Source organism: Oncorhynchus keta, chromosome 19 (genome assembly GCF_023373465.1).
Source record: "Oncorhynchus keta strain PuntledgeMale-10-30-2019 chromosome 19, Oket_V2, whole genome shotgun sequence".
In the NCBI taxonomy this organism is placed as follows: Eukaryota; Metazoa; Chordata; class Actinopteri; order Salmoniformes; family Salmonidae; genus Oncorhynchus; species Oncorhynchus keta.
In genome coordinates this window covers 37,493,812-37,514,221 of record NC_068439.1, presented here as the reverse complement: position 1 = coordinate 37,514,221, position 20,410 = coordinate 37,493,812, and the positions used below count along the sequence as shown (strand labels likewise).

Here is a 20,410-nt window from a genome sequence, read left to right as displayed (position 1 = left end):
GCTGGGCTGATGAGACAGTGGATTCGGCAGTCAGATAGAACAGAGTAAATAGGAATTTTTAACATCATAGATTTAGCCGGTGGTAACTTGTGGAATAGACACCGGCTGTAATGCAGTTTTAACCAATCAGCATCCAGGATTAGACCCACCCGTTGTATAATGCGGTATAATATAATTCCCATTAGTATATGACTGCCATCTGGTTGATCTGATGAACAGTAGCTTTGGGAGAAGAGTAAAGTGGAGGAGGAAGTAATACAGAGGTTGATACTGTAGCTAGCCGCGCACGCGCACCCACACACCCCCTCCAACCTCCCTCCCACACAACCCATACACACTCACCAGACCCCGGAGACGCAGCGTGTGGACAGGGCGCGGGGCATAATCTCAGAGCCCTGCTGCATGAAGCCTCCCACGGGGAACCACAGGCTGTTGCCCAGGGTGTACTGGTTCTCCAGCATGTCCTTGCGCCCCATCAGACACGGGTGAGGGTTGTACCACTCATAGGGACTCAACCTGGGAGGTGGACAGAGAGAAAGGTGGACTATTTAGTCTTTAACATAGGATTTATACATAATAGCATCATGTCTAAATGAGTGAAAAAGGATCCCCAAAATTGCATTTCATAACCTCTCTATTAGATCAGTAGATGAGGGAAAGGAGATTTAGAGCCACATTAGATATAAGATGCGACCTGGTCCCTGATCTGTTCGTGCTGCATAGCCACCAGTCTACTCTATCTAGAGCAGGGGTGTCAAACATGGCCCGCGGGCCGGAACCGGCCCCAAGGAGGTTCGATCAGGCCCGCAGGATAATTTGAAAGTGGAAAAAATGCATAAAAGACATGGAATTAATTTTTTTTTTTTTTTTTTTAAGACAAGCCGCATCACTGAGACAGACTGAAAACAGCAGACGGTATCAATGCGCCATCTGCTGCTTGTTACGACGTTGTTAAGATTGTTAATGTCTCTACCTCTCCACTACACCCTCATTAGCCAAAATGTCGTTATCCAAACGGAGAAAAGTAGATAAGGAGTGTAGAATTTTCAAAGAAAAATGGACCACGTCCTATTTATTTACAGAGATGCACGGAAAACCTTTGTGCTTGGTGTGTTTGCAACAAGTTTCGGTATTGAAGGAATATAATATTCGACGCCACTACGAGACTCATCACAGCGAAAAATATGACGGCTTGCAAGGACAACTGAGAAGAGATAAGATTAACGAATTGCTGGCGGGTCTGAGGAAACAGCAGTCAACTTTCATCCAGAGCCGAGAAGTCAGTGAAGCAGCGGTAAAAGCCAGCTACCTAATTGCTAGCGAAATAGCATTAGCATCGAAGCCGTATTCCGACGGTGACTTTGTTAAACGATGCATGATGAAGGCGGCTGAACTTGTATGTCCCGAGAAGCGACAAGCTTTTGCCAATATTAGCATGACGAGGAATACTATAGCAGAGAGGATTTCGGAACTATCGGCAGATTTAGACAGTCAATTGAAACAGAGAGTCAAGTCATTTATTGCATTTTCCGTGGCAATTGACGAGCACTGACATCACAGACGTGGCCCAACTGGCCATATTTATTCGAGGAGTTGATGAGACATTGACTGTTACTGAAGAGTTTCTTGAGTTGGTGCCAATGATGGACACCACAACAGCCGAGGACATTTTCGGCTCTGTCCTTGCTGCATTGGACAGAGTTGGAGTGGACTGGTCCCGCGCTGTCAGCCTGGCTACAGACGGCGCGCCATCCATGGTCGGAAAGAAAGCAGGTGTCGCGACAAAGTTCAAAGACAAAGTACAAGCCCTTAATGGAGGAGATCGTTTCTGGACATTTCACTGTATTTTGCACCAGGAGGCATTGTGTTGCAAGTCGCTGAAAATGGACCACGTCATGGAGGTGGTTGTTCGCACTGTAAATTTCATCCGGTCCAGAGGTCTGAACCATCGTCAGTTTGACAAACTTCTCAGCGACAGCAACATTACCCACAGCCTGCCATACCACACTGAAGTGAGATGGTTAAGCCGAGGCGCTGTGCTGAGGCATTTCTTTGATCTACGAGAGGAAATCGGACAGTTCATGGAGAAAAAGGAAAACCGGTGTTGGAATTACAATCTCAGGAATGGCTACGGGACCTTGCATTCTTGGTTGATATTACTGAACACTTGAACAATCTGAACAAAATGTTGCAAGGCCGCAAAAAGTTGTCACACAGTTTTCTGACAACATACATGCATTTAAGTTGAAGCTGACTTTGTGGGAGATGCAAATGGCAACCCTGCCCTGATTTTATCAGTATCTACTACCAGGGTACCCCAAATTAACAGCCCTGGCTGCTAAAATTTTGTGCATGTTTGGGACAACCTACCTTTGTGAACAAATTTTCTCAGTGATGAATATCAATAAAACAAAAATGCGTTCAAGGCTCACAAACAAGCACTTAAATGACATTCTGAAAGTGACAGCTAGTCAGGACATGACACCTGGTGTTGATGCACTTGTACAGGCCAAAAGATGCCAAGTTTCAGGTACAAATACAAGTCCAGACTAGACTAACACCTTTAAAATGCTGCCTTAGATACTGTTTGCATTGAAAGAATACAGCTCTGTGAAGATGAATCCTTACTGTGGTGATTTAAAAAATGTGCACTTTAATGTTAGTCAGCAGCTTCAAAACAAAAGTTGTGTGATGGAATTCTACTGTTCATACAACTCCATACATTTTCAGTATGTATTGTATGTGTATGTATGTTTCATGTATGAAGTTTACAGATTTACAGGACAGGCGAACACTTTCTTCATTACACATTTAAAATCACTCTCCTTAGTTTGTAAGGTGTACGCAGGGATTACATTTAGATTTTATATGCGTATGTGTAAGTGGTTTAAAAATTCCTTTCTTTAAAAGTCTCATTTAATCTTAAAGTGCATTACTATATTTTTCAGTACCAATTAAAGTTTTGTGCCTTTGTACAATCAGTGGGATCAGTTGCAATGCATATTTGTGAATGATAAAAGTAAATTGCACATTTGTCTAAGGAAATATGAGGTGTTTCATGAAATGTTTTGTAAAAGGATAGTTCATTAAATTTCAATATTTTCCTAATGTTCTTGTGCTTCTTTACACCAAAACAAAGGAAAGACATGATATTTTGGTTATTTATAGCAGAGTATGGTATAATTTTAATGGTCCGGCCCACTTGACATCTCCCTAGGCCGTATGTGGCCCACGATGCGAAATGAGTTTGACACCCCTGATCTAGAGTGTATGCAGGTTGAGGTGTTCCCCAGCCCAGTAGGTGGCGTAGTCAGTTACCTGGCGGCTAGGAAGAGCACACAGCTGACAGCCAGGTAGGCCAGCAGCATGAAGAGCCACACAGCTGGAGAGAACGGGTCCAGGAAGGAGAAATAACCTGGCTTCCGTCCCTAATTGGAGGATGAAGACAAAGATGGTGTTAACGGAGATCAATACCAGATGGTGCAGTTCAGATTTCAAACACAAGGGGACAAAGTATTGGCATTGATTTCATTACAGACTGGGCAATGTGAGTACAGGACCATATCCACAATTGCACAACGTAGCAAAATGTTTTGCAATAGAAGATGACAACAAGTGTTTCTTATTGGACAAGTGCAGGTAGTCTCTCACTGTTTCAGCCCGTTTTCTTCCATTTGGTGCCTAATGAATTCGACTCAGGACAGCTTGAGTAATTACATTGATAATGGTTTTCCTGCATGCTCTGTAAACCCTTGGGAGATGGAATATACTAGACTACAGAGCTGGGTTTCCGTTAGCTGGTAATATCCGGCTTTTGGCCTATAAAAAAAGCCTATAAGTTTTTTAAAAAAACATCGTAAAATTATCCTTTTTAGCCTATTCATTGATGGACATACCAGTCGATGGAAATGCATTTGACTGGGCATGCTAATCGGTCTATAGGTTCATTTGCAGACTTTTGTGAAATGAAATTGGCTCATGTGTACAGTATATCCGGTATGCGTCGTATTAATCAGACGCTTGCTTATAGCAAACCTACACAGAACCAATGAGCTGAAAATCGGGCAGGACAACGCGAGAGCTGCTTGTTAAAATGCAACAAGCAGGCTTGCTTCATCAGCGCAACACACATCTTGGAACCAGCATGGGCACGTAGCCTACTGCCTTGTGCGCATTGCTGCGCTTATAATGTGAATAACGTTCTGATCTGTTGCATCAGACTCATTGCTTTTTTTAAACGTTTCTTTTTCTTGCTTTTCCACTGGTTGTATGAATTTGGGATGTATCATCCCACAACCGTCCCAGAGTCTGTATGGAATAGGCTATTTCTTTCTCGACCAACTGACAAATAGAATAGATCAACTTTTCTAGTATGGGGGATAGTACATTTACATAGGCTAGTGATTTTGCTGTTCGTTACTCGTGTTGTTGGCTAAGGAAAAGTAAATGTGGACATTTCTTCGAACACCTTCAGTGTCCATCAGAATTTGGTAAGAAGGAACCGCACGTTGCATCTTCGACTTACATGTTCCGTTAAATTTTTAAAAAATTATTTTTTAAATTTTTACCTTTATTTAACCAGGCAAGTCAGTTAAGGACACATTCCTATTTTCAATGACGGACTGGGAACAGTGGGTTAGTTAACTGCCTGTTCAGGGGCAGAACGACAGATTTGTACCTTGTCAGATCGGGGGTTTGAACTCGCAACCTTCCGGTTACTAGTCCAACGCTCTAACCACTAGGCTACGCTGCCGCTGATTGCCATCATCTAAATGTGATTTCTGTCATTCGGAGCACCATGGGTGGACGCCCTAATTAGGTTACGCACACAATACATATGGGGCAGGTACATTTCTCAAATGTCCAATAAATTACAATGTTGCCAGTCAAATGCCCGGCGCCATATTTCATAAGGATACCCTGCTTACGGAGTAATGTGGCTTGTTTGCTGTCCATATATGATCATTGCTTTTTGGATGAAAACGGTTGGGTGACACTTTAGTTTAAGGTCTGCTTATGAACTGCTTATAATCATCAAGCTATTGTTTGAATTACATGCCTATTCACTGCATTGACTTGTATATGATCACATGTCCTCATAATAAATGATTAATGCACTGTACTCGCCAATGTTACTAAATACATCCACAGCTGATAGACAGTTTACAACCAAGCCATTTTATAATGGTCTATAAACAGATGAAGTGAGGTAGTAACAACGGAGCCATACAGGGAACAATGAACAAAACGGTGCATTTTCCACTGCAGCCCTGGTCCAGCCTGAGGCTTTCCAAGACCTTCTGGTATTATCAAATCAAACCAAATGTTATAACGGGGGAAATTGCATTTTCATAGCTAGAACGGACACTTAGGACATGGGAAGAGCACCAACTCCCACAGTGGCAAAGCACCAACATAGTACAGCACACATAATCTGTAGTCAATGGCAGTGCCTTACCCATAGTGATAAATCAGAACTTAATGGATTTGTCTCTGTGGTCATCTTACCAAATTGACTCTGTACAGGATGCTGATGCCCAGAGACATGAAGGGTTTGGAGAAATCTATGACCTTCTCCCTCTCTGAGGTGATGGTGAACCCAGCTACCGCCAAGTCTGCTTTCTGTAGGGGAGAGGGGTTGTTTGATGAATAGGGGGGTAGAGAGCGCGAGAGAGAGATGGGAGAGAGAGAGAGCAATAGAGAGAGAAAGAAAAGAGAGTGAGAAGGGGGAGAGAGAGGAAGTGAGAAAGTGAGAGAAGGGGGAGAGCGAGAGAGAGAGAAGGGGGGGGAGAAAGAGAGAGTGAGAGAAAGGAGAGAGAGATGGAGAAAAAGAAGGGGGAGAGATAGAGAAAGAAAGAAAGAATGAGAAAGACAGAAAGAGAGAGTGAGAGAAAGGAGAGAGATGGAGAAAAAGAAGGGGGAGAGATAAAGAAAGAAAGAAAGAAAGAAAGAAAGAAAGAAAGAAAGAAAGAAAGAAAGAAAGAGAAAGAAAGAAAGACAGAAAGAGAGAGTGAGAGAAAGGAGAGAGAGATGGAGAAAAAGAAGGGGGAGAGATAAAGAAAGAAAGAAAGAGAAAGAAAGACAGAAAGAGAGAGAAAAATATAGAGGGTGATAGATATAAGACAGAGGGGAGTCGAAGAAAGAGGAAGTGAGAGCAGAGAGATGGAGAGATACAGATAAAAAAAGGGGTCAATTGGGGTTATCGGGGAGAACTTGAAAGCAGTCTTGACATATAAGAGCCCTGCAGGGGTGAGTGTAGACTGTAGTGTAAGAGGAGGAGGGGAAGATTCTTCAAGAGCGAGGTAGAGAGGAAGGAGAGGGGCGGGAAACACCAGAGGACATAGTCATCATAGACTGCATGGCTGATCCAACAAAAACAAGACCCCAGACACCTCTCTGTTCCTTAATTACATATTCATTGATTAATGAGGACATACTCATTAACGAGTTTCACCCACTTTCATCAGGCAGTAGCAGGAGAGAAGGGCGGGAGAGAGGGGGGTGGGTAAGTGTGTTATTCAATGAAGTGTTTAGGGAATGTTAGTTTGTGTGTGTGGTTATTGCATAACGATGATTATTTAAAAATTAAGTGAGAGTGTGTGTGTTTTCATGGAATTTACATAACCTTGTGTGTGTGTGTGTGTTTTCGTGTGTGTGTGTGTGTGAGGGCTCCATTAGTGTGTGTCTCTCCGTGTGTGCCACCAGAGTGTGTTCACTCCACATGAGTGCATGTGTGGTGTGTGTGTGCGCGTGTGTACACATGTTCATCCACGTGTGCAACCAAGAGATTTTGATTAGCCTCTTAACGAGTTGGTTGGGTCACGCATGGCTCCACTACCCTACCAGCCCCACTCACACAAGGGGAAGGTAAGGTCATTACAGACGTCATCATCATTATCATTACCATTATCAGTAACAACGTTATTAGACACTATCGGGAGTCGAGATAGGGCCACACAGATAGCATCAGTAATTGCAGTTGTCGTTTTGAGTGGTGGCAACATTAGCTCAAAATGATGTTATGGCAACAGCAAGTGTGGTAAAATAACGGGTGGGTCTGTGGCGTTGTGGCCAAAATATCCTTCGCAGCCACAAACAAAATAGAAACAGTAGACGCTGTTGTTGTTGTTGTTGTTGTTACAGCAAGAGCAGTGGAAAGAGCTTTTGAGTGCCTTGCAGATTCCAATACATTTCGCTGCGTCAGCTGCTATCACAATGGAATATTTACGGGAGAGTTGAGATTCATAGACTTGAGTTGGCTCAATGTAAACAAACACACACAAACAGTATGTTGTAAAAGCTGTGACAAGGGATGCACATTTCTGGTTACTTTCCCCAAATTCCCCAGTTTTCCAGAAATCCTGGTTGGAAGATTCCTGCAATTAATAAGCAAGAAATCTGTGAATCCTCTAACAAGGATTTTTGGAAAAAGGTAATTTGGGGGAAAGTTAACTGAATTTTGAAACACTAGCTCTGACTGTGGTCTAAAAGCCACTAGTTCTATACTACTAACAGCTACAGGTTAGCACGACGATTAGCAGACTTTGATCAGTGGTCACCAACCATGGTACTAGAGAGCTTAGCAGGTTTTTGTTCCATCCCAGCACTAACCTGTGATTAAATAAATCAACTAATCATCACAACTTAGATTAATTGTATCAGGTATTGTAGTGCAGAGCTGGGGCAAAGCCAGACATCCCTATAGCTCTCCAAGACCAAGGATTTTATCCAGGCTTCTTGTTAGTTACCATGGCGAATTTTTAAGGCTGACTTTGACTGATTGAAGACCCACCCTATTGACCCACCATTACAGCCAGTCCTCTAGATGGTGTGTGTGTGTGTGTGTGTGTGTGTGTGTGTGTGTGTGTGTGTGTGTGTGTGTGTGTGTGTGTGTGTGTGTGTGTGTGTGTGTGTGTGTGTGTGTGAGAGAGTGAGAGAGAGAGTGCGTGTGTGTGTGAGAGTGTGTATGTGCGTGTGTGTGCATGTGTGTGAGAGTATGTGCACTTACCCTATTGATGAGCTCTCCCACCATGCCTGTCCAGGAACCATTTGGTTCAGGCGCTCCGTACAGACCGTCATCCACCAGCTTGATCCTGAAGGAGAACTTCAACATGTCTGACAGCTCTCTTAGCATGTCCACACAGAAGCCCTGGTACCGGTCGTTTCCCTGCAGCTCCTGGTAGTTGGACTTATGCATCACATACGGGTTCTCCTGCAATAGCAGGAAATCAAAAGGCATTTACCCGAAACGTGTTGATTAAAAAAAAAATATATCTATACACTCGTTCTTGTCTTTTGTTACTAGCACTGACTTGGTTGATAGCCACTTATTAAGGAAACCATTTGATTGCTATGACTGTGAGATGTGGTTGTCTCACCTAGCAATCCTCAGATGAATGCACAAACTGTAAGTCGTTCTGGAATAAGAATGTCTGCTAAGTGACTAAAATGTAAATCTATTTTGTAATGTAGATTTTTGAAGTAAACGTCCTACCAACAGCTGCTGAATATCTCTTCATCATAATTCAAAGAAGGAACAGTGTCCTGAAGCATTTAGTAAGGGCTGAATCTTCACTTGGAATGCGTGCACATACCCTCATTTACATATATTGTAATTTCTCACATATAGGTCACTGGCAAAATGATTTGTCACTAAGTGGCAATAAGCGACCTATTAGACACGAATGACATTAACATCTACTTAGCACTTACTTGATCAGGTGTAAAGAAGTGATATTACAAGTTACAGTACAATAAAATGATTAGTGTACTCCTGACCGACTTTTTTTTTTTTGTTCTTGGTAAATTAAACTCCAGCTTGTTTGAACCCAAAATGGCCAACAGAAAACCAACAGTTTCACATTCTACCAATGCAAATTTGCGAAACCACAATGTCTTTACCAATATGGTGGTGACGATGAGCGTCTTGTTAGCCAACGTCTCCGACATGTTGATGTCCAGGGACGTCGAGTTCATCGCCAATGTGTTGTTAGAGTACCAGATTCCGATCTATACACGCGGATGACGAAGGAAAGAAAAGGATTGGGAGAGGGGGGTCAAAGAGAAAGAGATATAGACAATAAGGGTCAACCCGTGATCAATGTCTATGCATTAGTCAATACGTATAGTGCGTCTATCTCCAGTGCTTGTCAAATCAACTCATAAATACAGCCAGTCAACCCCGACCCCATCGTGACCCAGTCACATTTGAACCCATTACCCCTTGACCCCCTGACCTCTTTATCACCCCCATGGTGCTTCTCCAGGATCCTCAGGGTATAGTTTGTCCTCTGGCCTTTGCTGTTAAACTCCACCCTGCCGGTCAACCCATCATACTCCACCTGAGAGAGAGAGAAAGAGAGAGAAAGAGAGGGAGTGAGTGAGGGAGAGACACAGAGAGAGAGACAGAGAGGGAGTGAGGGGAAGCAAGAGAGTGAAAAACAAAATGTATTCTTTCATGGAGCCAGAGAGAGAGAGTGGCAAATAGAGAGAAAAATAATGTTGGACAGAAAGAGAGGGGAGGGACAGAGAAACAGAGAGAAAGAGAGAGGGAGAGATTCAGCCCAGACAAACAGACCAGGCGATAGCTAGGCTTGGCGGCAGTATATTAGATGGCTGAAAGTGGCGAGAGAGACAGAGTGATGTATGGTTAAAACAAAAGGCAAGCAGAGAGACAGAGGGTGCAGCGTGGAGAGAGAGAGACTCAGGATGAATTATACCCTGAAAGAGAGGTAGAACGAGAAATCCCCAAACGAGGAACAACAGAGTGGGGGAAAGAGGGGGGAGAGGAGAGGAACCACTGCCAAAGAGAGTGTACGAATGATGGAATGATGCACGGAGAGTGAGAAAACATTGTCTGAGACTGAAGAGAGATGAGTGGAGAAACAGATGGTGGAAGATAAGAAATGGCAGACTCCGATAGGAGGAGGAATGAAGGAGGAAGCGAGGATGGAGAGGAAATGTGCTGCCCAGCAGAGCACTACAATGAAGATAGGAAGAATACCATCAACACCACAACATACAACAACCACAAAACAAGAGCAGTAAGTATACGTGACAACATACGAATGCCCCAAAGGCGACAGGAAGGCTATAAGATGGTGCTGTGCTATTCACTAGTTAGCCTACTGGTAGAGTAGGGGTCAATTCCAAAACCAACTCAGTCAATTGCTCAATAATTCAGGAGTCACTTCATGAATTGAAAAGTTATATCACTTTTATTTTATGAGCTGAAATGCCATTCATCCCACAAATGTACTGATTTTATATGGATTTGCCCAGCAACCCTTGTTACTTCTGTAGTTCATGACCAAAGGTAGCCATGTTTTGGCTCAACATGGAATCTATTAGAACCGGACTGGTCTGTAATCAACAACATCACATTGTTGCCTTGGCAGGAGAACGAGTTGGCTACGGGGACAAGTGCATAAATAGCTAGCCACTCGAGTTGGGCCAATGTTCAGTAACAGGTGGATGTACCATGCATGGTATGTTGCATATTTCCACTAAGCACTGGACCTATTGGGACAATGTTACATTGTTGCCTGGGCAAGACAACAATGAGTTGGCTTATATGCAGGTGGCACAATTGGCTAGTTTGGACAACATGCAGTAAAGAGAACCCACACTGGTGAACTAAAGGTTTCTGTAGTCAACAAAACTTACAACAACATTATAATGGGATAGTTGGGACAGCATTGGGACAGTGTTGGCACAGCATCGGGACAGTATTGAGACAGCATCGGGACAGCATCGGGACAGTATTGAGTAAAGAGAGAGCAGGTGTGGGTACCATGCGCAGGTAGTTCATCAGGCTGGTGCCGTGCTGCCAGATTTGAGGAGTGGTGCAGCTGAGTGGCTTCACTCCAATCTCCTGACTCCGGTTGAGCTCACGCACTGCCCCCACCACCACATGCACCGCATCAAACATGAGAGCCGACGACAGCTGTGGGAGAGAGAGAGTAAGAAAGACAGAGACGGAGGGAGGGAGAGATGGAGAGAGGCACAATGGTTAAGAGAGAAAGAAAGAGAATGATAAGGGAGGCAGGCATAAGGATAGAGAGAGAGATGGAGAAAGAAAGACAGAAACATTGAGATAGATGTAACATTTCTCAGTCAACAAGGTGGCACTGTGGTCTGTGCCAAAGCGATTCAATCAAACCTTAAAGGGAAACGTTGGGATTTTGGCAATGAGGCCCTTTACCTACTTCCCTAGAGTTAGACGAACTTGTGGACACCATTTTTAGGTCTCTGTGTCCAGTATGAAGGCTTGTAGGGGTAGTTTTGTGAACCAATGCTAGCTAGCGTTAGCACAATGACTGGATGATTAGCAATTGTGCTAGCGCTAGTTAGAAACTTCCGTCTGACTCTGGGGAAGAAGATAAAGGGCCTCAATGCCAAAATCCCGAACTAACCCTTGAACATTAATGACATCTGGTCAGGCATCAGTCAACCGGACAGTGTGAATCACACAGATTGTGAGTGACAGCATGGCAATCTGTGTACCTCGACTGTCAGTTTGATTGTGTCAAAAGGAATAGTGATAAAGTCTGTGTATGAGGCCGGTGGGAGGAGCTATAGGAGAACGGGCTCATTGTAATGGCTGGATTGGCATTAATGGAACGGAGTCAGACGTGGTTTCCATACGTTTGATACCGTTCCGTTTATCCCATTCCAGCCATTACCACCAGCCTCCTCTGCTGTGTATGACCTAGAAATGTACGAGTAAATGTGTGGCATTGCACGTACGAGTAAGTGTATGAGTGAGCATGTATGAGGGAATGTGAAATTGGATGTCATTATACTGTTATAGTATGAAATATATGATGCGAGAGCAGTGCAAATTAGTATCGAGAGTATACGGGTAGTAGTCAAAATATGTACGGGTAACACCTGGAGGGTAACTTAGCAGTAGTGAGTACACAAGAGAAATACTTGGCTGACATGATATGAGTAAGTTACTGTAGCAGTATACGTGTCACGCCCTGATCTGTTTCACCTGTCCTTGTGCTTGTCTCCACCCCCTCCAGGTGTCGCTTATTATCCCCGGTGTAATTATCCCTGTGTTTCCTGTCTCCCTGTGCCAGTTCGTCTTGTCTGTCAAGTCAACCAGCGTTTTTGTGTCTCAGCTCCTGCTTTTTCCCAGTCTCTCTTTTCTCGCCCTCGTGGTTTTGACCCTTGCCTGTCCTGACTCTGAGCCCGCCTGCCTGACTACTCTGCCTGCCCCTGACCTCGAGCCTGCCTATAATCTTGTACCGTTTGGACTCTGACATGCTACTGAACCCCTGCCTATCCTGACCTCGAGCCTGTCTATCGCCTGGTACTGTTTGGACTCTGACCTGGTTTATGAACTCTCGCCTGTCCCCAACCTGCCGTTTGCCTACCCCTTTTGTTATAATAAATATCCTGTGTCTGCATTTGGGTCTCGCCTTGTGCCCTTATAATATGAGTAAGTTACTGTAGCAGTATGTAGCAGGTGTGGTCCTTCTGTAACTCAGTTGGTAGAGCATGGCGCTTGTAACGCCAGGGTAGTGGGTTCGATCCCCGGGACCACCCATACGTAGAATGTATGCACACATGACTAAGTCGCTTTGGATAAAAGCGTCTGCTAAATGGCATATATTATTATTATTATATAGTATATGAGTAAGTTACTGTAGCAGTAGATGAGTGACAGTATAAGAGTAACAGTATGTGACAATGTATGAGCAAAATGATTTGAGTAATAAGTATATGAGTATTAATAGGTAATCAGTATACAAATGACAGTCAGACTAATGAAAGAGAATATAACAGTGTTTGAAGAAGGTATGCATTACACTGAATGTAAATATGGAGGGAGAGTATTACAGTATATGAAAGTATATGAGTACAGTATACAGTGGGGCAAAAAAGTATTTAGTCAGCCACCAATTGTGCAAGTTCTCCCACTTAAAAAGATGAGAGAGGCCTGTATTTTTTATCATAGGTACACTTCAACTATGAGAGACAAAATGAGGGAAAAAAATCCAGAAAATCACATTGTAGGATTTTTTTATGAATTTATTTGCAAATGATGATGGAAAATAAGTATTTGGTCAATAACAAAAGTTTATCTCAATACTTTGTTATATACCCTTTGTTGGCAATGACTGTTTTCTGTAAGTCTTCACAAGGTTTTCACACACTGTTGCTGGTATTTTGGCCCATTCCTCCATGCAGATCTCCTCTAGAGCAGAGATGTTTTGGGGCTGTTGCTGGGCAACACGGACTTTCAACTCCCTCCAAAGATTTTCTATGGGGTTGAGATCTGGAGACTGGCTAGGCCACTCCAGGACCTTGAAATGCTTCTTACGAAGCCATTCCTTCGTTGCCCGGGAGGTGTGTTTGGGATCATTGTCATGCTGAAAGACCCAGCCACGTTTCATCTTCAATGCCCTAGCTGATGGAAGGTTTTCACTCAAAATCTCACGATACTTGGCCCCATTCATTCTTTCCTTTACACGGATCAGTCGTCCTGGTCCCTTTGCAGAAAAACAGCCCCAAAGCATGATCTTTCCACCCCCAGGTGGAACTCAGCATTCCTTGTCCTCCAAACACGACGAGTTGAGTTTTTACCAAAAAGTTATATTTTGGTTTCATCTGACCATATGACATTCTCCCAATCTTCTTCTGGATCATCCAAATGCTCTCTAGCAAACTTCAGACGGGCCTGGACATGTACTGGCTTAAGCAGGGGGACACGTCTGGCACTGCAGGATTTGAGTCCCTGGCGGCGTAGTGTGTTACTGATGGTAGGCTTTGTTACTTTTGTCCCAGCTCTTTGCAGGTCATTCACTAGGTCCCCCTGTGTGTTTCTGGGATTTTTGCTCACCGTTCTTGTGATCATTTTGACCCCACGGGGTGAGATCTTGCGTGGAGCCCCAGATCGAGGGAGAATATCTGTGGTATTGTATGTCTTCCATTTCCTAATAATTACTCAGAGGAGCCTCTTAGAGAAGAAGTTACAGGTCTTGCTTGTTTGTAGGTGACCAAATACTTATTTTCCACCATAATTTGCAAATAAATTCATTAAAAATCCTACAATGTGATTTTCTGGATTTTTTCTTCTCATTTTGTCTGTCATAGTTGAAGTGTACCTATGGTGAAAATTACAGGCCTCTCTCATATTTTTAAGTGGGAGAACTTGCACAATTGGTGGCTGTCTAAATACTTGTTTGCCCCACTGTATGAGAAAGATTGAGTATGTGCAACAGTGACAGTGTATGAGTACAACCACATACAAGGTGTCCTGTTCTCACCGCTGGGCCGGGGTAGGGGCTGAGTTCACAGCCCTCCCTCCAGGACAGGTTGAGACTCCTGATGAACTCCAGGTAGAAGGGATGGCTGCTGTTGAACATGGAGAAACCCACGATGTTGGACTGGTCATCCACCACGTCGTCCAATCGCAGCAGGGGAAAGTCCTGATTGACATAAGAGAGAGGGAGGGGCTTGGGAGTGTACACTCTAGAGAGAGCTAGCTAAACCACACAGGTGGATAAAAAGTTTGTTTATATTTAATGTGATGTATATTATATGTATATTATATGTATATATTATATGAAATGATTGTTCGACAGTGCCGTATGAGATAACAGTGTGAAAATAGGGGTAGAATAGGGGTAAATATTTGAAATATTTTTTAAATGCAGGCTCTGAAAAAGATCATTACAGTTGGAAAGCAGTGGTAACAGTGTACCACAGCATCTCACAATAGCAGAGTGATACTGTTTACTGTAAGGCCACAGTGTGTCAGTACGATATAGGGCCGTGGTACAATACAGTGACAGAGGCAGGACAGGGTGCCAGCTCTAGACAGTAGAGTGGCGTGCCATTCAGCCACTGTATGAAAATGAAAGGGTGATGATTTAGAGATTTCTGGCCCCTCTCCAAAGTTTCGGGGAACTGCCGTTTTGCCCTTAGGGGTGTGAGGCGCACGCCCTTGTAAGTACCACGGTAAAAATGTCCTGCACTGTAGACGGGACGGGATATGATGTCGGAAATATTATTAGCTATGTAAGTCACCTCGCGCAAGGGCATGCGCCGGGCAGGGAAATAATGATGACAAACTGCGCACTCCCATCATGCATTTCAGATGAGATCCGCCGCGATAGCCATCCATAGGCCGGGCGGCCAGGGCACGAGCAGAAAGGGTAGTGGGTAGGGTACGGGGAGGGATGGGAGGAGAATTTTGATTGGTATGCTCTTACCATGGTAGTGAGGATGTACTTGTAAAATGCTGACGTCATCCCCAGCTCCGATGCCTGAGGGGTGGAAAAGGAGAGAGGGGGTCATTGGTTACAGTGCTGAACTGTACTGCATTGTGGGTGATGCAATAACTTGATCATATGGCATTCAGATAACAAGTTGGTTCGCTTTATACACATCAGTCGGTGTATAACATGTACAACTGTGACCTCTCTGCTATTGAGACATAACGTTAAGCAAACAGCGCATATCTGCTATTTTGACGTGCATTTACTTAGCTTACATAAAGACTACTTGTAGCATTTACATAGTTTACATGAAGACTACTTGTAGCATTTACATAGCTTACATTAAGACGACTTGTATAATTTACATAGCTTACATAAAGACTACTTGTAGCATTTACATAGCTTACATGAAGACTACTTGTAGCATTTACATAGTTTACATGAAGACTACTTGTAGCATTGACATAGCTTACATAAAGACTACTTGTAGCATTTACATAGCTTACATGAAGACTACTTGTAGCATTTACATAGCTTACATGAAGACTACTTGTAGCATTTACATAGCTTACATGAAGACTACTTGTAGCATTGACATAGCTTACATAAAGACTACTTGTAGCATTTACATAGCTTACATGAAGACTACTTGTAGAATTGACATAGCTTACATAAAGACTACTTGTAGCATTTACATAGCTTACATGAAGACTACTTGTAGAATTGACATAGCTTACATAAAGACTACTTGTAGCATTTACATAGCTTACATGAAGACTACTTGTAGAATTGACATAGCTTACATAAAGACTACTTGTAGCATTTACATAGCTTACATGAAGACTACTTGTAGAATTGACATAGCTTACATAAAGACTACTTGTAGCATTTACATAGCTTACATGAAGACTACTTGTAGAATTGACATAGCTTACATAAAGACTACTTGTAGCATTTACATAGCTTACAGTAGTTGTGCCACTGGTAGTGCCACCAGTAGAATACAGAACAGAATAATACATCATTTAAAAGCATGCATACATAATGCACCTTCTGGCTGCAATACAGCGTGGAATAAATGGTACTATGTGTTATACTGCAGAGACTGACGTTGAGCTGGGAAAGGCAAACCTACATAAAGATTTCATAGCACATTAATAATTCACGCAGATTCATAAGTCGATATATTCATTATGTCTAAGTAACATCACGATTCCATTTATGGAATGTTTATGTACTGCTTACAAATGTGTTATATATGAGTTATACATGTGTTAAATATATATATATATATATATATATATATATACATACATGTGTGAAATATATATATATATATATATATATATATATATATATATATATATATATATATATATATACACATGTGTTAAATATATATATATGAGTTATACATGTGTTTTATATATACATATATATGAGTTATACATGTGTTTTATATATATATATATATGAGTTATACATGTGTTATATATATACATATATATGTATATATATATATATGAGTTATACATGTGTTTTATATACACTGCTCAAAAAAATAACACAATGTAACTCCAAGTCAATCACACTTCTGTGAAATCAAACCGTCCACTTAGGAAGCAACACTGAGTGAGAATAAATGTCACATGCTGTTGTGCAAATGGAATAGACAACAGGTGGAAATTATAGGCAATTCGCAAGACACCCCCAATAAAGGAGTGGTTCTGCAGGTGGTGACCACAGACCACTTCTCAGTTCCTATGCTTCCTGGCTGATGTTTTGGTCACTTTTGAATTCTGGGGGTGCTTTCACTCTAGTGGTAGCATGAGTCGGAGTCTACAACCCACACAAGTGGCTCAGGTAGTGCAGCTCATCCAGGATGGCACATCAATGCGAGCTGTGGCAAGAAGGTTTTCTGTGTCTGTCAGCGTAGTGTCCAGAGCATGGAGGCGCTACCAGGAGACAGGCCAGTACATCAGGAGACGTAGAGGAGGCCGTAGGAGGGCAACAACCCAGCAGCAGGACCGCTACCTCTGCCTTTGTGCAAGGAGGAGCAGGAGGAGCACTGCCAGAGCCCTGCAAAATTACCTCCAGCAGGCCACAAATGTGCATGTGTCTGCTCAAACGGTCAGAAACAGACTCCATGAGGGTGGTATGAGGGCCCAACGTCCACAGGTGGGGGTTGTGCTTACAGCCCAACACCGTGCAGGACGTTTGGCATTTGCCAGAGAACACCAAGATTGGCAAATTTGCCACTGGCGCCCTGTGCTCTTCACAGATGAAAGCAGGTTCACACTGGGTACGTGACAGACGTGACAGAGTCTGGAGACGCCGTGGAGAACGTTCTGCTGCCTGCAACATCCTCCAGCATGACCGGTTTGGCGATGGGTCAGTCATGGTGTGGGGTGGCATTTCTTTGGGGGGACGCACAGCCCTCCATGTGCTCGCCAGAGGTAGCCTGACTGCCATTAGGTACCGAGATGAGATCCTCAGACCCCTTGTGAGACCATATGCTGGTGCGGTTGGCCCTGGGTTCCTCCTAATGCAAGACAATGCTAGACCTAATGTGGCTGGAGTGTGTCAGCAGTTCCTGCAAGAGGAAGGCATTGGATGCTATGGACTGGCCCACCCGTTCCCCAGACCTGAATCCAATTGATCACATCTGGGACATCATGTCTCGCTCCATCCACCAACGCCACGTTGCACCACAGACTGTCCAGGAGATGGCAGATGCTTTAGTCCAGGTCTGGTATGAGATCTCTCAGGAGACCATCCGACACCTCATCAGGAGCATGCCCAGGCGTTGTAGGGAGGTAATACAGGCACGTGGAGGCTACACACACTACTGAGCCTCATTTTGACTTGTTTTAAGGACATTACATCAAAGTTGGATCAGCCTGTAGTGTGGTTTTCCACTTATATATATATATATAGATATATGAACATATGTATATATATTAGTTATACATGTGTTATGACTTTAAAATAAAGTGAAAATAAAGTGTTTTTCTTTGAAGGACTTTAAACAATAATATATAATAATAATACATGCCATTTTGCAGGCCTTTTATCCAAAGCAACTTAGTCACGCCTGCATACATTTTACGTACGGGCAGCCCTGAGAATCAAACCCACTATGTCTTGCTCTACCACCTGAGCTACAGATGACGACACTGTTGTCAGTTGTCTTTGTAACTGTAGCCCGGTGAGTGTCCTGACCTTCTGGAGGATGAGGTAGGAGATGGAGGCATTGGCGTCGATGATGATAGTGGCCACTTTGTCGTCTCTGATCTCCTTCAGCAAGGGGGTGGGGTCCAGGCTTTCGTCCAGCATCCTGACGGACAACGTTTCCCGGGAGATCAGGAAGCGCCGCACCAGCTCCTCCAATCGCAGCAGGCCTAAAGGGTGGAGGCGGCGGGGGGGGGGGGGGGTCAAAGTTAGAGACTGGGAATGTGTTGATGAACCGCAAATGTTGTGATACCTCAACCAAACATTTCAGAGAACTACAGCACTGTGTTGTTGTTTCAAAACTAATTTTGATTACTGCAACCATTTTGATTACTGCTACCATTTTGATTACTGCAACCATTTTGATTACTGCAACCATTTTGATTACTGCTACCATTTTGATTACTGCTACCATTTTGATGACTTATATTTTGCTCTATTTCTCTGTCCCCCTCCCCCTTTATAATATACTGCGTAGTAACTCTAAAACTACTTTGGTAAATATACCATCATTTAACAGGTAATCAGATGGTAACTAAATGCCTAGAGGATGCTGGTAACGTTCACATTCTCTCTAAACCACTATGTTTAATCTGATATTTTGGTGAGGTGTGTAACAAAGGAGGGTTTTTCAATATTTTAAATGGTTTCACTTTTTTCTTAAAATGAATGACAAGTACACCTTTACTTCCTGCCTGTTTTTATGACATTCAGTGACCACTGAGTGAACGTATCCAGGACTAGTAAAATCACATGCATGACCTTGATAATTGAAACAATAAACTCTCCATAGGGTGGCTGTAATTTAACTGAGCCGTGAACAGGGAAACCAATACATCGGCAATGTAGCTGACTGTAAAAGCAATTTTAAACAGAAAAGAGAAGAAGAAAAATATATATATTTTGCGAGGGCACATTACATAGACCGAATACCAGTCCAACCAAGTGGAAAACAGTGGGATCGATAAAGAGGGAGGGCGGCGCGGCCTGTAAAAAGATGCATTCGGTGCATGATCACACCTGACCTTGGCCCCAGACCTGAGCAGTCAAGTGGAGAGGCAGCTCATAAGTGGAAGGCATAATCCAATCTGGAGGGGAACTGGGCTAATCCACAGCGTGGACCGGCCGGGCGGCTGCACTCTGTGTGCAGGGGGACCCTAGGATAAAATCTGATGCTCTGCTGAAGATTCAGGGGCATCGGCTGTACGTTGACAAGCCTAGAAGCGTCAAAACATATACACAGTACATAAACCTCAACGGGTGGCTATGTACTGCTATAACCTTCTTTGGCTAAATTAAGGATTACGTTGAGCAGACACCTTGAAGAAAACCCTGCACTCACGCTCAACGCTTTGCGTAGATCAAACTATAACCGTGGAGAGTTTGTGTATGAAAATACGGAGGTGAAGGAAATACAGGAGGACATGAATACAGTCCAGCTCAACGCCCACGCTCTGCCTTGGCATAAATGAGACTGTACACTCTTCGAATAAAGGGTTCCAAAAGGGTTCTTTCGGCCGTTCCCATAGGATAACCTTTTTTGGTTCCAGGTAGAATCCTCTGTGGAAAGGGTTCTACTTGGAACCAAAAAGGGTTCTCCTATGGGGACAGCCGCAGAACCCTTTTAGGTTCTGGATAGCACCTTTTTTTCTAAGAGCGTACATAGGGAAGAATTGTAGTACAGAAATATACCTGTTGGGAAGTATAGGAGCATGAATGTAGCATCAGGACACCCTTAGGTGTACACTCACACTCTGCCTTGGCGCAGATGAGGCTGGCGGTGGGGTAGCTGAAGGAGCGGAGGATGGCCCCTATAGCCAGGCTCAGGTCCTCGTTGCTGGGGTAGAGGCTGACCGAGGCGAAGCGGAGGTATGGGAGTTTGGGCGTCTCCTCCGGGCCTATCTTCACATGAGGGATCTTGAGACAGCAGGCAACATAAGGCGTTA

General features: G+C 43.5%; 1 protein-coding gene across 9 annotated transcripts in view; it reads right to left on the bottom strand.

Moving 5' to 3' along the window:
* Nucleotides 1–20,410, bottom strand: part of LOC118397683 (glutamate receptor ionotropic, kainate 5-like) — an 82,080-nt gene that overhangs the window by 11,688 nt on the left and 49,982 nt on the right. For 7 of the 9 annotated variants that reach the window (XM_052470447.1, XM_052470448.1, XM_052470453.1 and 4 more), the window contains 11 exons: nt 20,216–20,381; nt 18,456–18,634; nt 15,228–15,281; nt 14,262–14,441; nt 10,793–10,945; nt 9,237–9,341; nt 8,902–9,009; nt 8,009–8,212; nt 5,509–5,622; nt 3,319–3,428; nt 343–516 (listed from right to left, as the gene is read on the bottom strand). In XM_052470447.1, the coding sequence (XP_052326407.1) occupies nt 343–516; nt 3,319–3,428; nt 5,509–5,622; nt 8,009–8,212; nt 8,902–9,009; nt 9,237–9,341; nt 10,793–10,945; nt 14,262–14,441; nt 15,228–15,281; nt 18,456–18,634; nt 20,216–20,381 (1,547 nt within the window). The remainder of the gene's footprint in view (nt 1–342; nt 517–3,318; nt 3,429–5,508; nt 5,623–8,008; nt 8,213–8,901; nt 9,010–9,236; nt 9,342–10,792; nt 10,946–14,261; nt 14,442–15,227; nt 15,282–18,455; nt 18,635–20,215; nt 20,382–20,410) is intronic. The other 2 variants (XM_052470452.1, XM_052470454.1) reach the window with 1 other exon arrangement.